A 26,365-nucleotide genomic window follows, 5' to 3' on the forward strand; every position below is an offset into this window, starting at 1 on the left:
TAGGATCCTGTCACTGTGTAAAAAATGGATTAGAGTTTAACTACTGTCTGCATGATGCCTGGATAACCCCCTTATTAGGGACTGTCCGGTTTAATGCATCTTTTTTAACTACGGAAACTATGAAATTTATACCATGTTTCTTATCTCCGGTCATCACCGTTCGCCTCCGCAGCCTTAGGTTGACACAGTGACCGGTGGTTACAGGAGGCACCGCACTGGCCCAGAGGCAAGGCCTAAATTATTATTACACTACCTAGGATCCATAGGGAAAAAAAAAAACACTACAAACCTCTATCTCTTAATAACTTGTATAAGGTCATATGGATTTGTCATACTGAATCACATTTCTCAGATTTCCTATTATCTACTGTGGTTATTTTGTGTTTGTGTATTCCACACAAGTGGAACCATATCATGTATACAATCAGGGGTGTAACTACAGTGGCATCAGCCATAGCAGCTCCTATGGGACCCGCAGTGTCAGGGGACCGGAGCATTATTGGGTGTGTATATTCTGTATGTCTGTATATGGTATGCTATGCACTATGTATTGTATATTGCTATATGTATATATACGGTATGTGATTGCAGCTGACACGTGTGAGTATACGAAAGCTTTATGGGGGAAGCGGGCCCCATTCAGAAGTTTGCTCTGGGGCCCAGCATCTTCTAGTCACGCCCCTGTATACAATCTACACATACATGCACACAATTAAAAAGACAAAACACACAACTTACATAATAAATTGAATCATTTAATAAACACATGTGAACAAATTGATATAAACAATATATTTTGCATTAAGAAGACTACAAAAATACTATAGTAGACAAAAACGCATGGAAAAAGACAATTCAAGCTTAGTACATATATACAGACCATGCAGGAAAACACTAAACATAGGAAAAAGAGAGGGTATAAACGTGTTTATATACCATATATACAAGAGCAAGATCCAATACAACAATGCATCATATGGTTTGTAGTAAAAGTGCATAGTTCATTTGAACACTCATATGAATAGTCCTGGCAGCTTTGTTTCAGTGCAGATTATTTGCTGAGCAATGGAATCCTGTGGCTATTCTATAATATGTGCTGTAAATACATTTATTCAACCCAATTACATGACAGTAAATTAAACCAAGTTCCATTTAAGCTGTTCTCAGAAGTCTCAAGCTGACAACTAGCCTATATCCATCAGTCAAACTCTTGTTCAACAAACTGCTATTCTTAATGACCACCCCATATTTTGACGCTCCCTTAAACTTATTCCCTTTTTTCACAAAATCATCATTAGACGATAAACTGGTCTAGCCAAAATATCATTCATCTTATGTGTATGGGCAGATTTTCTGTGACTTTAAACACTTTAAACACCCCAAGGGGAAAAAAGGCTGCAAAAATTAAAAGTAACCAAACTTATACAGAGAAAAAATAATTAAAGATAATGCCTGGCCAGTCTAGATTTTAGGAACAATACATTTGCCCATTATGGTTATAAATATTTAACCTCCCTTTTTAAAAAAAAAACACTACATTTATTGTGATATGTCCCAAATATACATATACAGAATGCAGCAAGATAGTCAAGCTCGTGGACACATTTTTGAAAAATATAGCACATGATTAGAATTATTGATGAATCTATAGATCCACAGAAACACAACTTTTGATTTATTGCATTTTCAAATATTTTCTAATTGACATTAGTTAAAAAAAAACATACATTTGGAAATAACTTTTAATATTTAGAGGAATAAAACCATTAAAAAAGGGACTGTCGGCTTTCTGCTTAAATTCTGGAAATCTTATGAAACTGATATAATTGTGTAGGGAGCAACTGTATCACTTCAGGGATCCAAAAGAAGGAAATGTCCTCTTGGTGCCCACGGGTACTAATGTAAACACACACTGACATTCATGGCTTCCCAATATGACAATTAACCAGAAAGCAGACAAGGCCTTTTAATTGAAATTCACTTAGCTAATTTATTAAAAAAACATATTGGGAAATAAAGTCCATCAGAGTCAATAAAATTAATTCAACATAATCAAGTGTCCGTTAACTAGAAGGTCAACAAAAACATACCCAACTTTTTTTATACTGAAATCTTTGTCTCAATTTGTCGATGTTGACAAATAAAATTTGTTCGCTTTAATGGTCACTCCCAATGAATTTCAAAGGGATCAGTTAGGTATTTGATTCAACCATGGAAACATACTTGTATGTCTGGCCACCCCCACGGACTTGCAGAGGACAGAAGTCCTTACACAATATCTACTGCCAAAACGTACCAGTAGAACTGGCGCTGCAGTTAAGCCGGCAGACGGGAAGTCCTCATAACATCAACATAACATAAGAACCCCTCTCATGCAGTAAGTGGCCCCAATAGGGTCTCTCAGAACTCACAGACTCCTTTTTAAATTGCAGAAAAGCATTCAGTGCAATTGTCCACCTCCCCACAAATCTCATACTAGAAGATATTATTCCAAGGCACAGCACTTACACTCTAGAAGACGCCAGTCCGGCATGTAGAGATGTTTAGTAACGGTTAGTCCTAAAGATCTTGCTCAGTCCCGGATAGATTTATAAGAACCAAAATATCATCAGATTAAACAACCTACACATTATCCATATTTGTTTCATTCACACGTTCTAGAAAATATTACATTGACCACAAAGAAAAAAAATGTCTCTTGTTCGTTTCCATAGAATGAAAATACAGTAAAATGACAAAAAAAAATTTTTATAAAATAAGGAATACTGGTTTCTTTATATCGGGGCACAGGGCATGAATATATACAGAACAGAAGATTGTTGGCTGTAGTTTGCTCACAGTAATCGAACAAGGACACAGAAGATAGACACAATTATTACTGCTGCACAATCTGAGGCATCTCACTCCATGCTTTTGCCTTCTTCTTGGCAAGTGAAAACCATGGTGGTTCAGCTGAGTGTTGTTGCTGTGTTGCACTTGGGCTGCTCTTCTCACTATTTGGTTGTGCATCTGCTGGGGCAGCTGCAAAGAAAAAAGTATTTGATATAAAAAGTCATAGTGTTTAGTGGCATAAGTATCGAGGTAATAGTGGTTGCAGCTGAATTCAGGCCCATAAGCTTGGTAGGGGGGAGGAGGGGGGGGGGCATAAGCTTCTGTATACACTCATCACCTTGATGTCTAAGTCTTTTGGATGTTTGTCGCACTTACATTTTTAAGATCACTGAACAAATGTAAATATTAGACAAGTAACACAAAATGCAGTTTATAAATCAAGGTCTTTTTTTTATTAAACAGGGAAAGTGATCAAAACCTACAGAGCCCAAGCAGGAGCGGCTTTATTAAGGTCATGCCACAGAGAATCTCAATCGGATTTAGTTCTGGACTTTGACTAGGCCACTCCAAAGTCCAGTCATCTGTTTGTGATCTTGAGCAGTGCTCACCACTCCTCTCCCGTGCGCCGACAAGTGCCCACTGGCTACGGCATGGTGGGCACATGTACGTGTGCATACAGCCTTAATCTGACTCGGATGCTGTGACATGACCTTTGAAAGTGGTTCATGCACTGGAGCCCTCCATTGAGTTTCGATTACAGCTATTCTGTAATGATGAGTGGTCAAAATCCCTCCAGGGTTGTAAAAGACTCATTTGCACTTAACTGCTGAGGGCACAACAAGCTTCATGATGTGTCTCCCCCCCCCCCCACCTTAGTATCTTAGTGTATAGTCCACCAGCTGAGGCTATAAAGAAATATTCAGCTGTAAAGGCTACAGTATTCTCCTTTAACTCAATTCCGAGAAAAGATCAATAAATATAACCAGGGCGTAATCACTTCTCACTAGTACACTACACAACTGGTATGCATACAATTTTATACATATTGGATTAGAAATACATATTGGATTATTGATTGATCTATGGTTTCCAAAATACATTTAGCTTTTTTGGGGTGTAAGAAGGATGAACCTTTTTGACCCGTGTCCTCCAATTTTTTTTTTTTTTTTCTAATATCCTGTCAATGAACACAGGCTCGAAAGTCTTGCATCACTGGGTCATGTGACCTAAAGAAAGCTTCAGGTAGGTATGAGGAAAAGTAGCACAGTAGCCCCATGCTGAACTTTTGCCTATAGTAACATTCCCAATTGTAAAACTTCCATTCCATGGGTTAAGGTGTAGCACCAGACATGGCTAACCGTCATGTACTAGGCTCCAGAAATAATAAACACTTGTTATAAGTTTTCACATTAGAGCCTCGCTTAGAAATGCAAGCCTATTAAATAGACAAATCTTTGTAGAAATAGGGGGAGTTGTCCAACACCTATTATTATTGATCTATTATTTGACATCGTCACATGGGCTTCTTTATGTGATTGTATATTTAATAAGTAATAAAATGAGTAAATTTTACATATTTGTAATATTTTTGGCAACTCTTGAGCTACTAGTACAGCATAAGCCGTATAATGTCTTAGAGCAGTGGTGGCGAACCTATGGCATGGGTGCCGGAGGTGGCACTCGGGAGTCCTCTCAGTGGGCACTTAGGCTGTTGCCCCAGAACAGAGTTAACGAAACAGACATAAAAGGCCTTCGTGATTAAACCCCACGGGTCACAAGAATGGGGGGGGTCCGATGTACCCTCGTTGAACCACCGAGATGGCCAGAGAAGTCGGTCGCGCATCTCTATGAAGCTGACGGACATTGCTGAGCGGCATATTTGGCAATCTATATCAACTCCATATAGTTGCTCCGGCCATCTAAGTGGACCCCCGTTCTAATGATCTGTGGGGGCATCCTGGTCAGCCTAAGACAGCAGGAAGAGAGAGAAGTTGTGAAGAGGGTCAGATTATCATTGGACCTCCTGCACTGGGCCCCATGAGAATCCTCACTTACGGGGCTCCCAAGAGAAGCTCCAACAGCAATTCAAATTTCCCCTTTTGCTGTCAGCAATATTGGGATCCTAGGACCTTAAGAAGAATGGAAAAAGTTACTGCTTGAATTGCTGCATTGGCACTTTGCAATAAATAAGCAGGTTTTGGGTTGGGCACCCGGACTATTAAAGGTTCGCCATCACTGTCTTAGAGCATCTGTAGTACCGGGACTGTCTGCAGCCGTGTTCTCCGACTTCTTTTCTTCTGCTTCTTGTAAAACAGTCACTGTATGCTTCCTCTGGATACATTCGGTTCCCTAGTAAGAACCACAAAGAAATCATAAGAAAGAATGTTTCTCAATAGAAAAGAAATCAAATGATTACTCCAGCTTCCAGGCAAAAATCTCTTCAGGTAATAAATTAAAACATTGCATTATTTCAAATCTGCTAAAAACATAATGGCGCCACCATAGCTGGCGCATTTTGAAACGTTTAGGTTCTTAGTCATCGCATAACTTTTTCTATTGTGCATACTAAACTGGATTCGATCAATAACTCTAGGCATATAAATAAGTGAGGTTAGTGGAACAAACTTTCATTTTAAGAAACATTCATTAGAAAAATAAAAATGGTTCCAGCTGTAAAAAAGTGCACAAATATTTTTAGAACAAGGAGATGCAGAGAGGTTCTCTGATCTCTAGGTCACTGCTGCTCCAATTCAGCCTGTGCTCGACTGGCATTAACATCATAGGGTGAGGCTACAATTTACACAATTAATTAAACCCATAATCACACATAGAATAACCAACATAAGACCTTCAGCATTATAAAATCCATCAACTACTCATTCAATACCTCAGCTTTCTCAGATTCACTTGAGCTCTGCTCTCTGGCAAGTGGATGCTCCTGAAATCCTTTTTGTTTCAATTTTGCCATGGTAATCCATGCAGGTTCTGAAATGAAAAAGAAATTACTACACAAACATTTTTTATTTTGGTACAAATTTTGTTTTTATAATAATATTTATTAAATGTTGGAGAATTTGTTCAGAAACTACATTGCAAATTAAAGTAGCACCAAATGTAGTGCTAATCTTTCCAGTAAAATGATTGATCACATGATGGAACGTAATACACCTAGTTAGATCGGTCAATGGGTTTCTGCTGGTATCGTTGGTGTCTATGTCTTGGATGGTCACAGGCCATCATGTCAAAGAAAACAGGAATTCTTACAAGGGGTTTTCCCATGAAACACAGGATAGGGTCTAACTTGCTGATCTGTGGGGGACTCAGTGATGAAACCTCCACAGAATGGCCATTAATCTCAGGGGGTTACGAGGGGTCCGACGGAGGTACCAGGGACCCCATCGGACCCCTCATTCTCCTGATCTGTGAGGGTCTCATCACGGAGACCCCACCGATCAGCAAGTTAGGCCCTATCTTGTTGATAGGGCCTAAATTGTTTCATGGGAAGACCCCTTTAACACAGGTGTGGAAACGATTTACAGAGTCCTTTTTCTAGGGTTAGGTTCACATATGAAGGCAGCATGAAGCACATGCATCACAGATTCTATCAGAAACCAGAGATTTCTAGAGTCCTGCATTCAGGACTTGGTTATTTAATTCCAAAGATTTATATTTATATTTTCGGGAGATAAAAAAGTTACACAACAAAGCCATAGCTGATATTTCTGACGTCATGCAGGTGTTTTTCAATGGCAAAGGGTTGGTTGAATTGCATAGTTAAAGGGAAGAAACCACTACCAGTATGTTGTCAAGCAGATATACTGAACACCTTCCAGATCATGTTTCTTTCATGGCCCAGTGTGGTTGCATCATCCCGAAAAGCAACTTTGAAGTGAGATTTAAAATGGTTGTATAAAGTCCCCATGGCCAAGATTTCAGCAAAGAAGTCAAACTCTCCTTTCCTCTTGAACACCTCCTTTCATTGTTGTTGACACCCCTGTGTTCATTCCCAGCTAGCCAAAAGTCTGAGTGAATAATGTTAATCACAGAAGAAGGGGGCTTTATTACGTGGGGAGACTTTATACAGACATTTTCCATCTCACTTCACAGATTATTTTCTGGATGAAGCCACACTGGACCACGAGAGAAATATGGACATGGAATATTTTATTCTGCTCAACAAAACATATTTGCAGTGGTTTAATAGACCAAATTCTGTGGACAGTTCCCTTTAATGGTATATTTTGCTGCTATTCCTTTCAGTCATCGGGAATGCCTTTATTTTTGTTGCTCTGCTCCACCAAAACACAGAGCTCTACAATGGAAATCAGGAGCGTCAATGTGAACTTAGCCTAAATCTGGTTGAGGAATTGAAGCTGGATATTTTAGAAGCTGCTACTAACAACACATTGGTCCACATTTATCAAAAATAGTGCAAACTGTGCCTGTAGAGGGTGCAGTGTACGACAGATACTTGAAATGTGTCACACATTCTTTAGGCAGTGTGCACCAATTTTTGTGGTGCACCTTTAACATAGGGCGAGCAAAAAAATTCTGTCAGACACTGCATGATAAATGTGTCCCACGGTCCGACTGTGCACAGGGATGCCCCTTTCAGTGCACAAAAGTGCAGCTGCGACAAATGTGTTGTGTGCAACATATATGTGGAGCAGAGACTTCTTAAATACATCTGCAAGCAGTTTGCACTTAAAAGAACATACAAAGTCAGACAGAAAACTGGCGCAGGGGCTTTAATAAACTTTTGCTACCAAATTCTTTAAACATGAACAGTACCTGAGTTTTCTTGTGGGGTAGGATCATCAACTTTTGGTTTCAGATGACTTTTCACATCTGGGCTGGATTTCTCTTCATTAGTGCAAGAGACCTTTGACATTTTTGCAAACTCTGTGTTCACCTGTATCTTCTTAGGAGTTTGCTGGTTTCTCCCTGGAAGTAAGGATGAAGTATCCAATGGAGATACACCTTGTCTGGAAACCTCTTCTTGGTTTTCTTCACTATATTTTATAGACGATGAAGTCCGCCTTAGCTTGACACCAAAATGACCACAAGATTCCTCCTTGTTTTTCTGAACAACATTATCCTTTATGCTACTTTGCACTATAGACTCATCTGTACCATCAAATGACTCCGACATGACAATATTACCCACCGTATTCTTGGTAAAAGGGCTGTCTTTGACACTAGATCCACTTGAGAGTGCTCTTTGCCATGCTGGGGCTACAGTAAACCTGACCGGTTTGTTAGAAGCTTTAACTGTATCGTCAGGATTTGGCTCTGCCACTTTATTTTCTTTGACTGGTTCTGTGGACGTTTCATTGTAGCTAGATTCATATTTTATTACAGCATGTACCTTACCATCACTTACATTAACCATATCAGACTGTTCATCACAACCCACTGTGATCCTCTGTTCCAAGGCTTCTGTCTTTTGTTCTGAAGGCAAGCACTCATTTGTAATCTCATCATCTGCAGCCAGTGGATCAGACACTTCTAGAATGAGATCTGGATTTTGTAGTTGTTTTATATTATCTAGATGCACCCCATCATTGCCATCATGAGATTCAATACCTTCAGTAGAAACCGCATGCTCGTGAAGTTCATTACTGTTTATCACAGCAGTTTCTGCTTCTGTTGACAATGCACAACTTTCTATGGTCTCGCTTGCAACTAAGTCACTTTTTGTCACATTTAATAAACCAATTTGTACATCTGGCAATGGTTTGTGATGTTCATTGTATTCCTCATCTTTATTTTCATTCACTTCAGTTGCTTCGTCTTCCACCACATTTGGCTGGTACTGACCTAGTGCACAATGAACCAGGTCTTCGCTGGTGTTTGAATTGGGATTTTGCACTGAAACCATTTTACTTTCAGGAGATTCAACATTATTTATTTCAAAAGGTTTAACTGTAATGGTAAAATCATTAATTTCACTGGTTTCTGGTGATGTTGGAACGTCATGCCTTTCCGAGGCCTCCTCAGATGTGCCCACTTTATCTCCGGTGGATATAAGACTTCCATGGAAATCCACATCACTTTCACTAAACACTGCTTCATTCTCAAAGGACACAATCTGGTTTTCAGGAGGAGAGAACTCCAAAAGCAAAGTAGCAGTGGAATTGTTACAATTAAGCTCAGATTCATCTATTTGTGGCTCACATACAGAGGTATCTTCAGGGATGGCTTCCTTTGGTTTCTGCAGAACAACATCTACATAAGAAAAGAGATCCTTTAGATTAGCTGCATTTATGAAATGTTCAACAGCAAAGAAAAGAAAAACGCTCAGCAATTATTATGACCACCAAACCAGGGTTAAACCACCGGTACACATTACTGGAATTTCACTTCTACCCCACCACAGACCCTACTGATTGGTTACAAAAAATCAACTATCCATTAGAAATGTCTGTTCCACTCCCTAATTATATATATTTATAAAAAGCTAAAAATTAATGATATTACATGATACCTTCTGTGTGTTTTACTTGTTCACTTGGTGCTTCATGAACTACATTATCTTTCTTGGAGTCTGCTATATTTATCGGTTGCAGCTTTTCAGCCTTAAAAGAGAAAAAAATGTATATAGTTTTAAATAGCCAACTTAAATATCATTATTAGGCAATATATTCACTGATCTTAAATGTGCCAGAATTCTAAGTTATTTTGAATTTTTTTTTAGACACTTTTCCCATCCTCATCTAGGGTTTGGCCTAGTAGTAATGGGACGTTGCTTTGTCCGATGAATACATGGCCTGAAATGCGCTAATATGCACCAAAATGTAGATTTTCGTCTCATCATAAGCAAAGTAATAGGTGGTAACAAGATAACTCCATTGTGTCTTTAGACCATCATCCAGCATTAGACACTGTAATAACTATTGCTCCAGCAGGTGTGCCACATTCAGAGGGTGCCAATTTTTTCTGATTGTCAAAATAATACCATTTTTAATCACTTTGTACCTAGCCAATGAAAACCCCACTTTATTTTTGCTTACTATATTTTTAAGTATAGTAAAGTAGTTTGCCATATTAAAGTTCTCTTTCTCATTTGTACTGGTGCCTTAGGCCCATCAGTATCCTGGAAATAATTTACAGGTATGGGTTACCAACAAGGTTCTGTAGGTTTGTTCTGAAAGTGAACCAAGAATGTCATTTGTAGTTGGTGACAGGTTCCAATAGCCTCTGCTATGCAGATTTTAAAAATGCCTTTGTTCCCATTCCAAGTCATTTCGGTACTTTATAAAACTTTATTTTACATTACCTGGTTCCTTGCCAGCAGCATGTGGTGAATCCTGGGGCAGGGGGTTCACCAGATAAGCTGGTGACAGGCTCCAATGGCCTAAGTTTAAGTCCAGTGAGTATTTTTATTGTCACAATTTTGGGCTGTCATAGGAACAAGGATTATCATTAAATCTCATTGCAGACACCTTTCATAACTCACATGTTTGGCAATTGTAGCCTGGGGTCAAAGCTGAGTAAGTTACCAGCATTCAGGGAGCTTCACCAAAGATCACAGTGGAAATAGAGGTCAGTCTGTAACTAAGTCGTCTGTAAGTAGGGTGTAAGTCCCATAGAAAAGTAGACGATTAATTCCACTACCCAAAAATATTTAGTTGTGCATAATACAGTATCTAGCTCCTTTATTTCTTTTACTACTTCATTATTGTGTTAGACAATTTTATGAGAGTGGGGGAGGGCTCACATAATGCTTGCATTGAGAAATTTTGATCTTTAACCAAGTTTAAGAATTGTGCTTAATTGCATTAACAGCCTGGACCTTTTAACAAAAAAATTGAAGACGACCATCACATTCTTTTTAATAAAATTTTTTAAAAAATAAAGAAAAAAAAAAAAATAAAAATATTGCTATGACCATGTACCTGTGTTGGTTTTGCATTCATTGTTGGTGCTCTCCGTTTCTTTGGCTTAACTAAAATCTTGTGCTTTGCTGCAGAATTATCCAGGCAGGTCACAGAACTTGCTGGACATGTAAAATCTGCTAGAGGGAAATGGCTGACTGGAGAGGTAGGAGACAAAAGAACATTGGAGTCCGATGGACTGGTGGGACGTGAAGACAATTCAGAGGATTCCTATATTCAGGAGAGGAAAAAAAAAAAAAAGGTATTTTATGTGTATTCTTAACATAGAATGTCTTCCCTCTGATTGACGATTGTGGCTTTACCAATTCAGGAAAATGTGACGCTTAAAAAAGGGGTTGTCTAGAGGTTGCAAATATATGGCTTTCTTCCAAAAACAGCTCCTCTCCTGACCAAAGGTTGCGCATGGTATTGCAACCAAGATCCATTTATTTCTATACATTTGAGCTGCTATATCAGCACAAACCATGGTCATGTATGGCACCATTTTTGGGAGAAAGCAGCCATGTTTTTTCAGTCTCTGGACATTCTTTAAGTTTTTCTTTAAGAATTGTTATGTTTGTTACCCTTGAATCCATCCCCAACACAAATATCAAAATAGTAGATTTCCTTCAACTGTTTAGTTGCACCTTTGGCACCGTGTCTCAACGGACAAAAATTAGCAACATTAGGTGTAGTGTTCCAGTGATCACCGAGATTGGCATTATCACTAATGGTCTGACATAGATTGTTGTGTCCTCCAGAGCTCTTTACTGAATTATTTTCCAAACCCCACTCCAACCCGTCTCTATCACTTCTGCTGTACACAAATTCAGTTGGTTTCCGACCCTGTATCTTTTGACTTTAGTATCAGCAGCCATCTTGCCTGATGCTTCATGAGCTTCTCTCTCCCTCTGCTCCCTGCAGGGGCCCCTACATTCCAGGACAGAACTCACACACTGACACAGACTCTGACTTCCTGCCAGCATGTACATATCATATCATGAGGAGTGTAAAGCTACAAGCAGATAAGTTCAGCTAAAATATAGGAATATAAATTTATTTTCTACAGTTCTGCTGCTACTAAAAACACACACATACGTATGGTAATGCAGTTATCTAGGGCCACTACCAAACACAGCCTGCAGCTTCACATGGTCAAAACTGCTGATAAAATTAAATTGTGCTTTTTTATTATCAACAAACGGCAAGAGCAAATTATCAAGTAATTTAGGCAAGTTCATTTTTTTGGGCGTTCCCTCTTTGTATGGATCTATTGTCTTCCCAGAATTCCAAGTGACTGAGTAACATAATTAAATCTCCACCCATGTTTCATTAATAGCATATTTGGCACAACTGACATGTTAATTAAACATCTTAAAAATGTAAAAATGTTTTTCCAGAATGGCAACTGCTGCAAATAAAGATTTGCAGATACCTGAAAGAACAGACACCTCTAGATGTCACCTCCGGAGAATGTAGAATTAGATATCAAATAAAAAGGTAAAAATAGGTCTCATAAAATACTGTGATTTAGATCTCTGCTTATTCTGGGATTAGGTCGACGTTTCTACACATAAATAAATAGTCTGCATATGTAATAGCCCACTGGTCAGGACATTACCAACATTTATGCTTTATTTAATATCAATCAACCTAGTAGATTATGGCCAACTCCATTATGCCAATCTGGGTGACGTTTCTATAGTCAGCCTAGCTATTCCTCAGTATTTATCGCCATCTACTGCTCATTTCTAATACTGCAGCTGGCATTACGATCTGCCTGAAGGAAAGGGTTAAAGTTCTCTACGTTTGTGATATTTAATAATAATCATCATTAATAATAATAATAATATTTACTTATATAGCTCCATCAAATTCCATAGCACTTTACAAATCATAGGGGACATATACAAGTATATTACATTACAGAGTACAAACAGTCATATGGAACAATAGGAATGAGGGCCCTGTCCACAAGAGCTTACAATCTATGAAGGGGGGGACACAAGAGCTTGTATAATGGTCCAGCCATTCTTTTTAAGGGAACAGTATATTAATTGCAATATACTGTTAACTTCTCTGCAGCGAGGTCAGTTATTGGTTGGTCAGCACAGCAGGTCTTGCAAGGAATTCCTTTTTGAATAAATTTCAACAGGAGCTTATTACAAGACTCTGCATTCTATTGATGGGAAGTCCGGCTCTTCTTAGCGAGCTGGATCACTCGGCTCCGCTCACTAAAAAGAGATGGCTCTTCTGGCTCGTGAATGGCTCCATATTCAATTTAGAATAGGGATCAGACACCTCTCCCCACACCATTTTTAACCCGATTTGAACCCAAGCAGCTCAACCATTCTCCAGGCCAAAACTACAGAACCAAGGCTGAGAGACACACCCAACTGCATCCAACCACCAGCTACCTCGTGGCCTTTCTACCATAACCCGTTACTGTGTTGAAGGCTGCTGCTAACATCACTGGCCTCCCCTTCACCATTTGTCTAGGGATCCCTTCAACACACATACACCGAGAGTGCCCCAGGGAGAACCTTGCATGTTATAATGTCCTCTCCCTCTTCTTGCATCCCCTAGCCGGTGCTGCCCAGCGGGGAAGAAGTCTGTTCACCAGGTCCAAGCTATCCATGAAATGAATAGCGCAAAGCGGCACATGAAGCCAGCCACTCAGGTACCAGGGGAATCCAACTGCTCTCACACCAAATGGTCAGGTCACAATGGGAGAATGTTGTCACTTAATTCCTAAGCCCAGAATGAACAGATTCAGTACAATTCTAACAACTTGTATATTCTTCTGCTCAGCACATACTGCTCTATGACATGCTGGCTGCAGACTGGATACTATGTCCAATCTGCTCTGCACCTGCTAATCTATAACATACATATGAATATGTATGTTATAGAGCATGCTGCCCGCAGATATGACAATATAAATCAGCACATATCCTGCAGATTGCACAGCATTTTTAAAGAAAATAGCTTACTTTAAATTCTGATATTGTCTGTGAAGATAATACTCTTAACAATTCAGTATCACCCTAAACATGACCAAATATATTGTCTGACTCCTCTAAAAGGCTAAAAAGCTACGGTAAATTTGTAATTGAAAAAAATACACATCAAAACACATAACTTCCCATTTTAAGGTTCCCCATCACAGTCTAGCACAGTCTCCGCAGCTTTCATTTTCTTAGGTCACTTTTGGATTATACTTGTTGTTACAAAGACCAGAAGGCTGATGCAAACTTAACCTTCCCACTTTATCAGGATTATTGGAGCCCTGTTTAAATAAAGATTGGGCGCCAAAGTCATGGCTCCATGGAAGGCAAGTCATGGATGTGAGCAGAGAATATACTTTGTATGACAAATTTTATATCCAAGACTGAACCATTTTTGTATAAAGTCACATGACAATCCAGCCTGAACAAGGGCATTTAATTACTTGTCAAGAAGTGAACAGAACATAAAAGTGATTATTAGTGCTTTACATTTTGTAAGAATCGACATAATCTGCACAGAACATCTGGCACTGATGTTGAACATTTGTGCTGAGTTACTACATGCCATTAATCTTCGCTCTTTCCAGAATTGTCCACAAGACAAAACTCTGCATGCACCATCTGCCTGATAATAGCGTCTAAATGGCGCTTAATCACAAGCCGGGCATCCACTTATTATGTTTAACTTCACAAAACTGGAATCCCAAGCCTGGGCCAAAAGACATATATAAAACGCATCATAACCCACAATTACGGAGCAGAGTTGTATCATTATTCACTACGCTATATATTTTTTGACTATAATTATAAAGTACATTTTGTAGGCTGACAAAAACTGTAAATGGTGGCTTTAGATTACCTTTTCTAAACCATATGACCAAAATAGGTCTGTAATATACACTGTGGTTTAACAATGCCTGGCCTGTGCCTTATACATATCCAGCTATGACCACAAGGATTCTTGTGCTAAGCACAACCACAGCAAGTGGCAAACTCAACACCTCACAAACTCTCAACAAACCAAACAGCCATGCCAAGTCAGAGACAACGTCTGGAAAAGACATAGTAAGGAACTGGTTCATACGCCCAATAACCACTCATATTAATTTCAGATTATGTTCAAGGGTAACATAGCTCTGGAGACAACATTTGGGCACTATATCTTGTTTTCCACTTGCCTCATGCAAACATTTCTTCAATTGGATGTTAATAACCAGATAGCTTCTTCGGGATACGACCACATCACACTCTGGCAGCAGTGGCCAGGATTCAGCGATCATTACCACAGGACCGCTGTGCGACATGTAGTAACTCACGGACATTTTCTATACAATAACCTTTTGTTTCTTTGTGCACTCACTCCAGCAGAGGTGGCCGTATCCGAGGAAGCCATCTTGTTTCTAAGGGACAACATGGCTACATTTATGATAAATTATCTTCACATAGGAACATTTTTTTTTATACCATTTAATTGAAGAAATGTTTACATATGGCAGATTAATGAAACTGAATGTGAGTGCTCAGACGAGAATAACCCTTTAATGGCTTACAAAGGAGCATTACAATTTTTGACACTTCCAAAGGATCAATGTTGGTAGGGATCCAATATCCAGCACCCCACAAATCAAGAGACAGATCATTCCCTGCGTATTGGTTAGAACAAGTCATCACAACCACATAGCCATCTATTTTCTGTTTTTTTTTTCTTTGTATCAGCTCCTGGGAGGAGATGCTCAATAATAGTACTGCATATTGAAACCTTACTCATCAGATAAGGACCTATTCTATGAATTACTTGCCAAAGGAATAGCTCAACAAATTATATTGCACACATTTTATAACAATTGGTTGCGTCCCTCGGCCCGACTCCTGGGCAGTGAGGCGCCAGAAATACGCAACTCACTACGGAGGGGCACCCAGATTGTGTACTTAAAAGCCAGAGCACTGATATTCCTGCCTAAATCACTTCCCTCAAGATTCCCTGCTTATCTAACAGAGAGTGTAGTCGAGGCAGGAATAAATAGTGATACAGGTGCTAAGAAATCATAGTGAACTTCTCTATAATATGTTGTCCGCAGATTATAATGCTTGTGAAGATAGAAGACTCACTTTAAAAATAGCACAGTGTAGCCTGCAGATGCTTTCCTGTCTCTCCCCATCCAGAGCTGACCCCTTTCTCAGCATTCTAGTGTTTACATGACCTCTACCGTGAGAAAATGTAGCCGGAGCATTGCTTTCATTCCCCTTTCTGTCGTAAAAATAAACTGAGCAATTTAAACATATGTATGTCTTTGTTCATTTTATTACTATAGGTAAAAAAAAAATTTGGTGCAGAGGCCAATTTGATAGAATAGCGGCAAAGGGAAAGCGCTTTGGATCCCAGGAAAGTAAAAGTAGGAGTTAAACATTATATTGGTCACTAAAGCCTATCAGAGTGAAGATGGTAATATCTACAGTGGTTTAGAGAAGAGATCAGGATCAACCACAGTGGATAAGGACAGCAATGGTTTACTATAATGCCCATGAATAAAGAGTTAATTTGTCAGATTGGCTGCTTGTCCAGGGCGGGAGGAATGCGTCCAAACCCAAACCTACACTTCTGGTCCGCTCTTAATAATAATTTGCCAAATCGGTCCCTGTCCCCAATGGGGCTCACAATCCAATCAACCTTACCAGCATGTTTTGGAGTGTGGGAGCAAACAAGAAGACACACGCAAACACAGAGAAAACATACAAACTCTTTGCAGATGTTGACCCTGGGACTTGAACCCAGGTCCACATGAGCTGCAAGGCTATAATGATAACCACTAAACCACCGTGCTGCCTTCTATAGTCAAGAGCACAGAAGTGTGAGGACATGTCTCCAGTGGCCTATAATAATCAACAATCCTATAATAGGAACGCATTTTGCACAGTCATTCTGCCACTATACCCATACACATGGGTATAATTTCGATGCTCTCTGGGGCAGTTAACCAACATGGTTTTGTATGGAGAACACTGCTAATATAATAATGGAATCCAAGGGATTCAAACACTCCAAACACACAGGCAATGAACCAGTTAATCATCATATAAAAATGACCATATAGATGTAGCCAGTAAAACAGCCCTTGAGGAATAATGTTGCTGCACCATCTTGTAAAAAAAAATACCATGAAATGTTTTGATTACAAAAAACAAATATGTTCAGCTTTCTCACAGACTTAAATTGTCCATCAATATGATAGGAAAGCTGTATAACATGCTATGAAGGGACCTCAATTACACAAGTTTAAGAAAACACAGTAGGAAAACTTATTAATAAACAGGAAGGGGTTAGTATATTCCATTAATAGCAAAAGCTACATAAAACAGAACAAGAGTGTTACATACACAGATCATTTATATAGTACAGGGCATATAAAGGTTACAGTTAACAATGGGTGCTCTCGTAGCACAGAAATCTTAAGAAACAATCCTTTATCACAATGTCAGCCCCAAAGACAACATTTACTTCCCCTTAGATAGGAGATAGCTGTTTGATCATAGGGACCCCCCAATGATCAGAAAAACAGGGGTTAAAAGTTTCCTGAAGCCCCCCATATGGGATGGAGAGATGGTGCACATACTCAACTTGCCCTTCATTAATTCCTATGGGGGCTACAAGATACTAACCATTATTTAAGATGATTTTTAATATTGTGTCAGGTGGAGAAATTCTTTTTAGGCTAAATTTACTCTAACATGTGCCCACCGTACCATAGAATGGCGGCCACACGTCGGCGCCTAGGAGAGGAGGAGGGGATGAGCGCCGTATTCCAGGGAAAGATAGGACATGTCCTATTTTTCTCCCGGCTACGGAACGGTACGGTGCCACATGTGTGCTGCACCATGCCACTCCCATACGGTGCCGTGCGCCCACTGCCGTATATAAGTGACATATGCACCTGGTTGCTTTATAAACTACGCAAATTTCTTAAAGTGAAGACAATGTTAAAAACAAAAGTTGTCTTCAATTTAATCAGATACAAATGGTGCACGCGTGTTGAGGGTTAGACCTTTTATATGACTATTTCCATACACAAACCATTGCACTGAAGCGGATCAAGTCACCCTTTTCCCATATAAGTAATTAGAAAGTACTTGGCCAACATATTACATAGAAGGTATCTTTTATATATTTATTAGTCAGCTTTGCAGCAAACATACCGGTTCTTCTTCACTGTCTGTTCCCCCTGAACTTATAGAACTGCGTCTCTGTGCACTGATGGAAGACTGAAAAGAATAATTAGAAATTGATAGGAGTAGTAGACAAAAGTAGATAGAAACCCACCATAGTGTTAAATATTCAGCAATACATACAGTAACAGAATAAACTGGGACACAATAAGGTGAAATCTAGACCCAATTTACAAATCTGATCAATGGGCAAATAATATTTATACTGGACCGGTATAAAGCTCCATTTTAAGGTTTCGTGGATGAGCAGAATCCTTAATATTGGATCTTCATAACGGCAGGACTTTACTTGTAGGATGATTGCGTTAGAATGTAGAGAGAAATGTATAGAACAGCAGTTGAATGAGTAAACAAAACACTACATATATAATTTTAAGCCATTCATTGTATTTATTAGTCATTGTATTCAATTTATATAAGCTAAAAGGACAAAAGGCAAGAAAAGAACCATATCATAACGTGAAAGATACAATACAATAATCAGGCAGTACTATAATGGGTTAAAAATCATGGTATTTTTTATGTAACAAGTAAAAGAGTGTAATCAGGGAAAGAAACATTGCAGCAATCAATCGTTATATGCATCCACAGTTTGACAAAGTGGATCTTTTATTTGGATAAATATGGGGAGAATTTTGCCTTTTACCCGTCAACTGGATGTTTAGCTGGATTTTATTAAGAATTGGACGATAGATGGTGTTAGTGCTTGATACAGATCAATCATTTTAATAAAAGTTTTTCTTCACACAATGTAACCAATAAAAAATACAAACTTTAATTATTGAGATCATTGAACTTGCCTTCCATTCACCAACAAGACCAAATAAAGAGAGAAAAAAAAACTAAAAAAAAAAGAAAATTCCCAAAAAACATACCTTCACCGATGACTGTAGAATCTCATGCAATGAGGCTATCTCTGGAGGACTTCTTGGTAAACCATCATCTTCTGAAAGAGCCCCTGGATCCTCGACTTTCCGGTGGACAATACCCTGCGGCGGCGATCCTATCCGTATGTTTTGCTGGAGCTGGAGCTGGCGAATAATGGCACATTGTTAGTTGTGGCTCCGATATAACAGAAAGATCATTAGCCTCTGCTGTCAGGGTGGATGATAGATATAGAAGCACAGCCTTAGTGACACAAGATAATTTGTAAATAATTGACCTGCACGTTTGATGAAAGTCGTAATTATTTATTTAGCAACTACTATTATTTCCCAAAAGTATCAATGGACAGGACTATGCATTGAGAATGCTACATGTAAGGCGATGGAGGAAATTTACTCTGGTGCTATAAATATGATAGTCTTCCTGCTCATTAGATGTCTTAAAGGCATATTTAATTCTTCATGCTTGTACCTGTAATGCTTTAACTTTTCCGGGAGTACATTCCTGAGAGAGATCCTCCTTCACAGAGCTCTCCATCTCCGAAATAAATACACTGTCATGAGATACTGCCTTGTTCCCCATATTTCCTTTGGCCCTAAATATAAAGGAGAGAATAACATAATTTATTTAGATTTAATAAGATGGATTATCCAGGCCTGGTAAAACAGAGAGGCCTGGTCTATAGACCAACACTGAGTCAGACTGGGGTGTCTAGGGCCCAAAAGTAAAATTAATTCTGGGTGCTGCTATACAGCCATATGCAAATATTTCCTCCTGACCCACTTTTAAATTCTGAGCAAACACATATTTCTCACACTTGTAGCCAATCGAGTGTCCCTTCCTTGGAATAGGGCCATTCTAGATCTGTGTGCCAGGAATAGATGCTTACATTGTAGCAGATGTTGGCAAAATGAGCCCCCTGGAAATTAATATAGTGATATAGTGATGATAAATATAGGGAAAACAAAATTATGAGGTGGGCTCTCCTTTCCTGAAATTCCTCTACTGGTCCATAAACCAGGCCAGGATGCAGGGCCTTAAAATAAGTATCCACAAAAAACTATATCCTATACATACCTAATGCAGACCATGGGGGGACGCTAGGAACATCCATTACCAGAGGTCAGTAAAAGGTGATGCCCTGTATAGCAGAAGTCACATCTAAAAAAAAGCCAACTTGCTATACACAAAGAAATATGTGGCATACCGTATATACACTTGAATATAAGCTGACCTGAATATAAGTCGAGGCCCCTAATTTTACCACAAAAAACTGTGAAAACCTATTGACACTATAACACTAGGGTGGAAAATGCATTGGTCACAGCCTCCCCCAGAATATAGCTAGCCAGTCCCTTGTCCCTCAGTATATAGCCAGCCAGACCCCTGTCCCCTGTATATAGACAGCCAGTCCTTTGTATAAAGCCAGTCCCTGCCCCGTTACATAGCCATCCAGTCTTGTGTATATAGCCAGTCAGTCTTCTTTATATAGTCAGTCTGCCCCCCCCTGTATATAGCCAGTCAGTCTCCTTTATATAGCCAGTCTGCCCCCCTGTACAAATCCATCCAGTCCTATGTATATAGCCAGTCAGTCTCATTTATATAGCCAGTCTGCCCCCCTATATATAGCCAGCCAGTACCCTGTATGTAGTCAGCCATTCCTCCTATGTATAACCATCCCCCTCCTATGTATAGCCATAGCCAGCCAGTCCCCCTATAGTCTGCCTCCAGTATATAGCCAGCGAGCCCCCAGAATATAGTTAGCCAGCTCCCCTAAATATTGCTCGCCAGACCCCCATATATAGCCAGCCCCCTATATATACACAATATTCACATAATATATTAAGTTCTGTTTTTTATCCATTTTATTTTCTCGAACTGTTTATTTTTGCATTGTACATATATGGCTGTTTATTTTACTGTTATTATACTCCGGATAACCAAATAACACATTGTCTAATTCATGGTTATTAACAAAAATACACCATTTCAAAGATAGAATTCTAAACAATCTCTATCGTTCTTAAATTTTGGTTGTGTCTAGATAGGACAATAAACTCCTGACTATGGTCAACAGATTCCTCTCCTATGAATATCTTTTCCTGTACTCCAGGGTGAGGGGCAGGAGAGCACTGCAGACAGAGCCCCTTCCTATCCAGCAAGCGGTGTGTAGAGAACACTGCAGCTCTACAAACTCAACAGACAAGATAAGGTATTGATTCGAATGGAGATGGTGACATAGCAGTGCTGACAATGTGTTTTATAGGTGAGGTAGCAGAGATGAATGTGTCGTGTCCTATATCCATCTTATGACTCTGATCTGTCTCATCTCTTTTTCTATTTGTCAGGTACTAGTAGAATCTTTAGAAGCCAAATTAACAGTGTAGCTAAACCATGTGCCCTAATAATCTAAGCACATTGTTAGCACACAGCACAGAGGGATCATGAAATGTGTGCTCAGCTAGTGACCGCCACATTGCTGAGTGATCCTGATGAATGCTGGGTTTTAAAAGCAAAAACAGCTATAAAACTAAAATTGCAAAGTTTGGGGTTAGAATGGTCTTTATTGTGTATACTTCTACAGGGGATTAAAATTTGAGAATTTTCTTTCCTGGTAGACCCCTTTAATTAGGGAGTGCAATATTGTAAATGTCAGCTTTATATATGATGAGTGGTGGCAGCTAAAATATCTTAGGTTTTGGAGGGTGGAGAGTGGTATAAGAGGATGGTTCAGTGAGACCCCAGTGGTCTCCCTTCCTGTCCCCTTGCCCACAAGCGTTTTTCTAATGAGAGTCCAATGCAATCCGTCATCCCACTGGACTTGCACAAAACTCAGACACATAGCTATTCAACAGATCTTTCCACACATGGTTTTTTTCTCACCGTCCCTGTGTTGCATCAGAGGTAGAGCATGTGAGTGAAAAAAAAACGCCCATTCAAGCCTATGGGTGCGTGAAAAAAAAAACTGACAGCATTAAGATCATCCGTCAGTTTTTCCTGCACAAGTTTTCAGGAAGAAGCTGAGAGCAGAGAGAATCTGACACAAGAGAATGACAATTATGTGCTACAAATCAATTGGAATGAACTAAAAAAAAAAACTCTGAACACAGTCAGACCAAACTCTGCTCAGTGAAAATCATGTAAGTTTGATCAGATTTTGGTCAAAAGTTCAACAATTTTCAACACCGTTCGTGGCAAGAGGCTTAAGTCTGTGATCCTGACATTGTACTATTGTTTTGTTTAATTATTCTTGATGTTTAAATCAATTGGTGTACAGACTCAGACTGTGGGGTCCACATGGGCACATGGACTTACCAGAAACCCACTTCCTTTCGGCCAGTAGTTCAGATACAATTCTTAATTCACATTATTACCCTGAAAGGCCCTCAACATTAAATGAAGTTGCATGGATGCTTCGTTTGGGAGTAGCATGATATTTTTGGAGCCCTTAAAGGAAATCTACCATTTGCTTTTATGCATTATGAACCAAACATACCTTGAGAATGCTGTAGCTACACTGATGCTGCAACATATCTTGTTTAATCCCTTAACTCAGTGGTTTTGCTGAAAAAACAATTATAAAATTATGATGATGCTTTGATGCTCCTGTGGCTAGCTCATCTCCTATCCTCTTACCCTAGTAGTGCACTGTTTCTGAGAACACTAATCAATGTGTTGTCCCTGACGGGCAGAAGTAACCAATCACTGCAGCATAGCCCAGCTGCTGTGTAGGAGTCATCCAGTTCAGGAAGCTCCGAGTAAGGGTTTATGAACAGCAACCAGCATACAACCCAGGTTTGCCAAGGTCCTAAATTTTATATATTTTTTTTTAGCAAAATCACTCGGACCAGGGATTAAACAAGATATGTTTCTGCATCAGTGTAGCTACAGGATTCTCAAGGTATGTTCAGTTCACAATACATCCACAAATGGTAATTTTTTTTAATGAACCCATACAAGTTAAATCTAGGAATATAGGAGGGCAGTTTATCTTTTCTGTATAGAGAACAGAACTTTATAAAAATGAAGGGGAAGTGGAATAGTTTCCTTTTCTTATAAAAACCTTTTTAAGATAGTGCCATGTTCTTAGGCTGTGCCCTCTATGGATAGATTTAGGGAATACTGCTCTGGGTGAAGTAATTGAGAAAGCTCATGTTCACCAAATCCACAAAGTTTATTTGTTTATCGAATCCGAAAATTTAGAACTTTCCTCAACTAATTTACATGGGGCTCAACTTGCAAGGAAAACACTTGTATTAATTCTTACACTGGTTCGTGCTCTGCTTGAAAGGCCACTGCGTTTCCTCCAGACGCACTGACATCACTACTGGACTGACTGGGTTTTAGGTTGCTTTCTCTCCTAGGAGTTGTAGATTCCTTTCTTTTCTTCTTGACAAAGAATTTCTTGAAGGCCTGGAATTTTGATTTCTTTTTTCCTGTTGGAAAAATATAATAGTAAAAAAAAAATATTATATTCTTGAGTTCCAAAATTCAATGTTACACATGTTATTTACATCTGTGAAATCACAGAATTGTTTAAACAATCAACAATTTATAATTTTTTCCTATTAAAAAAAAAAGAAAAGAAGTGACAGCATAACTTATGAAGGATCTTACAATAATGGATCAAACACAGTACAACGTTCAAGCCACAACAGACTTATCATTATAGTTAATTTATTAGAGCCAAATCCACATACCACATTTCCCAATTGGTATTTTCTACAAATATAAAATAACATTTTTAAAAAAAAAAAAAAGATTCATATGTATAAACAAATAAAATTTTCCATTTTTGAGATGAGATCCCATAGGAGGATTTTTTTGCGGTTGTTCACAGACCCAGAATAGGGGACTGAGTACCTACTGTGCATTCAAGGACCATCTAAACTAGGTGCTGTCTTACCGATTCCATTGATGCAAAACTATTACTTACAGTTATGACATACACATGGATATCCTCTGGAGACCAGATCACTGTTCACCGATTCTATGCACCGCTGCGGTTTATAGAGAGCAGCCATGCTTGCCATTGACCAACTCCACCATGGGCTATTGTCGTCGAGGAAATAACTGAACAACCAGCGCTTGGCTTTTTGTGGTTTCCACATTTGTCAATTGCCCTGTATACATTCACAGGATCAGTATGCAACTATTTGGGTACAGCAGGTACTTTCTGTACTGTTGTCCATTTCGAGACTTCAGGATAAATGAGGAAGGTAGCCAAGTGATCTTTAATCCAATGGCCACAACAGAATATCCTGATGTATGACATGAATTACCCAAAAGCTACATAAGAAATTTGTGAAGGCATCTGTTCCCCACTATAGGTGCACTGGTATCCATCTACTACCATATGGGGCTATTTGCCAACATTTAGGATTATGGGTTGGACTAGCTACTCCTGCGTCTTCATTGAACATGATCTACTGTGGTACTATTAAAGCTGCATGGAACCAGAGATTGCTTCAATCCTTCCTTTGATGAAATCTCTGGTTTGGCTGGCATGAGCTATTTTACATAGTCATGAGTCAAAAGACCAACATACGGATACATTTTCAGCCTTATATATGAAGTCAATATTAAATTTTCTTTCTCACGCAGCTGAATAAACTTTGTTCACAATAGGAAAAGGACGAGAAATGACTTCCCATAAGAAAGATTTCCCTAGATAATCATATGTCATCATGTGTCATGTAGAGAGAATCTATGGACTGCTGCTGTGTTATTTATATTAGAATTGCCCTAACATCTGTATAGTTAGAATATATTCACTGCTCTGAAATTAACTCCCAAATGGTTAACAGTTAATATAAAGAAAAGAGACCATAGCATGGTTTTATTTTATTTGATATCAGCCTCTATATAAGGGTTGTACAGTGGGTAGGGAAAGTATTCAGACCCCTTTAAATTTTTCACCCTTTTTTTGATCTTACCAATTGGCTACAATGAAACAAAGTTTTTTTTTTTGCTCATCAATGTACACTCTGCACCCAGTCTTGGAAAAAAAAACCCTGAGATGTACATATTTTTGCTAATATATTACAGAAGAAAAACTGAAAAACATCACATGGTATTAAGTATTCAGAGCCTTTGCTGTGACAATCAGACCTAAGCCCAATTGAGCATCTCTGGAGAGAGTTGAAAATGGCTGCTTACCATCCAAACTAAGGGAACTAGAGAGGATTTGCAAGGAAGAGGCAGAGGATCACCAAATTCAGGGGTGAAAAACATGTTACATCATTCCCAAGAATAGACTCATGGCTGTACCAGCTCAAAAGCTGCTTCTACTCAATACTGAGCAAAGGCTCTGAATACTTATCACCATGTGATATTTCAGTTTTTCTTCTTTAAGAAATGATCAAAAATGTCAAGATGGGGTGCAGAGTGTATATTAATGAGAAAAAAAAAATATTTTTATGATCTTATAAACTGGCTGTAATGAAACAAAGAGTGAAAAATTTTAAGGGGTCGGAATTCTCTCCGTACCCACTGTATTTATAAGGCACCTTAAATTTTTCTAATGTTTTAGACCTAGAACTCACTACCTCATCTGGCTATTGTAAGTCAACTGTAAAAGTATACAACATGACGTAAATGATACGCGAGAAGTTGTCTACAATTCTTGTAAATGTCGACCTAATAGCCGGGTGTCACAATGTGCCCAACTTGTTCTTTTCTCCCTCACAGTATAAAGAAAGCTTTTCTACACAATGAACATAATCTGAGACATTTCAGGCCACAATGTAAGGTTTCCTTTCATATATTTGGAACAGCAAGAACATAAATCAAAATACAAAGATCACTTTACAGGACTTTGTTAGGAGTAGAAAGAATTGCAAGTCTCCGACTGTTGTAAAGGGTATATTTTAGATTTGTAAAAGGGACACCAGTCTTGTGTATGCAATAGCAGAACGCAGAATACTACACCCCTAACAGCCACATTTTTATATGATTTGTTAGGAAGGGGTCTCCATGGTTACAGACTACAAGTCAGTTTAATCTGATTTTAGAAGTCGGGAGGCCATTAATAACACATATAAGATTACCACAGTCACTGTGCCTGGATCTTTGAGCAACTGTCCCTGGTTTATCGTGATTGATTTTGATGGTAGATTTCGATCAGTTTTACTTATTTATCCAAAATTAGCTTTTTCCAATTGGACAACTTCTCTAATAGCAAATATATACTTTACCCACTAACAGGGATGCGCCTGGGGGCCCCCACCACTTTGCCCTTAAAGGTGCCATAGACGAGGAGAGGAAGAAGCAGCGAAAGTCTTTTATTGAGGTGCAGAAGAGTAATGGAGCGGGGCCTGGCGACGGGCCATTACTCTAGCGCCTTATCAAGCCAATGACGTCATCCTACAGCATCGCACGCATTATATGCGCAGACGCCGGTGGATGTTGCCATGGAAGCAATACAACAATGTATATGTGAAAAGGTGTCAGTTTAAAAACATAGAAAAACCTATGCAAAATGTTTAAAAAAAAACGAGCAAATTTAACCTATACAGGACAACTGCATCCTCTTAGATGAAT

The 26,365-nt window shown here is 39.0% G+C and overlaps 1 protein-coding gene and 1 long non-coding RNA gene across 5 annotated transcripts in view; one reads left to right on the forward strand and one right to left on the reverse strand.

Moving 5' to 3' along the window:
- Window positions 1–754: 754 nt before the first annotated feature.
- Window positions 755–26,365, reverse strand: part of KIAA1210 (KIAA1210 ortholog) — a 66,267-nt gene continuing 40,656 nt past the window's right edge. For all 4 annotated transcript variants that reach the window (XM_072125501.1, XM_072125499.1, XM_072125500.1 and 1 more), the window contains 10 exons: window positions 23,091–23,259; window positions 19,295–19,418; window positions 18,814–18,969; window positions 17,909–17,974; window positions 10,731–10,940; window positions 9,320–9,410; window positions 7,624–9,060; window positions 5,720–5,817; window positions 5,091–5,181; window positions 755–3,021 (listed from right to left, as the gene is read on the reverse strand). In XM_072125501.1, the coding sequence (XP_071981602.1) occupies window positions 2,876–3,021; window positions 5,091–5,181; window positions 5,720–5,817; window positions 7,624–9,060; window positions 9,320–9,410; window positions 10,731–10,940; window positions 17,909–17,974; window positions 18,814–18,969; window positions 19,295–19,418; window positions 23,091–23,259 (2,588 nt within the window). In that variant the 3' untranslated portion in view covers window positions 755–2,875. The remainder of the gene's footprint in view (window positions 3,022–5,090; window positions 5,182–5,719; window positions 5,818–7,623; window positions 9,061–9,319; window positions 9,411–10,730; window positions 10,941–17,908; window positions 17,975–18,813; window positions 18,970–19,294; window positions 19,419–23,090; window positions 23,260–26,365) is intronic.
- Window positions 12,063–15,981, forward strand: LOC140077900 (uncharacterized). The gene is made up of 3 exons (XR_011849849.1): window positions 12,063–12,209; window positions 13,296–13,389; window positions 15,796–15,981. It is a non-coding gene; the product is annotated as an uncharacterized lncRNA (long non-coding RNA).

Source organism: Engystomops pustulosus, chromosome 9, assembly GCF_040894005.1.
Source record: "Engystomops pustulosus chromosome 9, aEngPut4.maternal, whole genome shotgun sequence".
In the NCBI taxonomy this organism is placed as follows: Eukaryota; Metazoa; Chordata; class Amphibia; order Anura; family Leptodactylidae; genus Engystomops; species Engystomops pustulosus.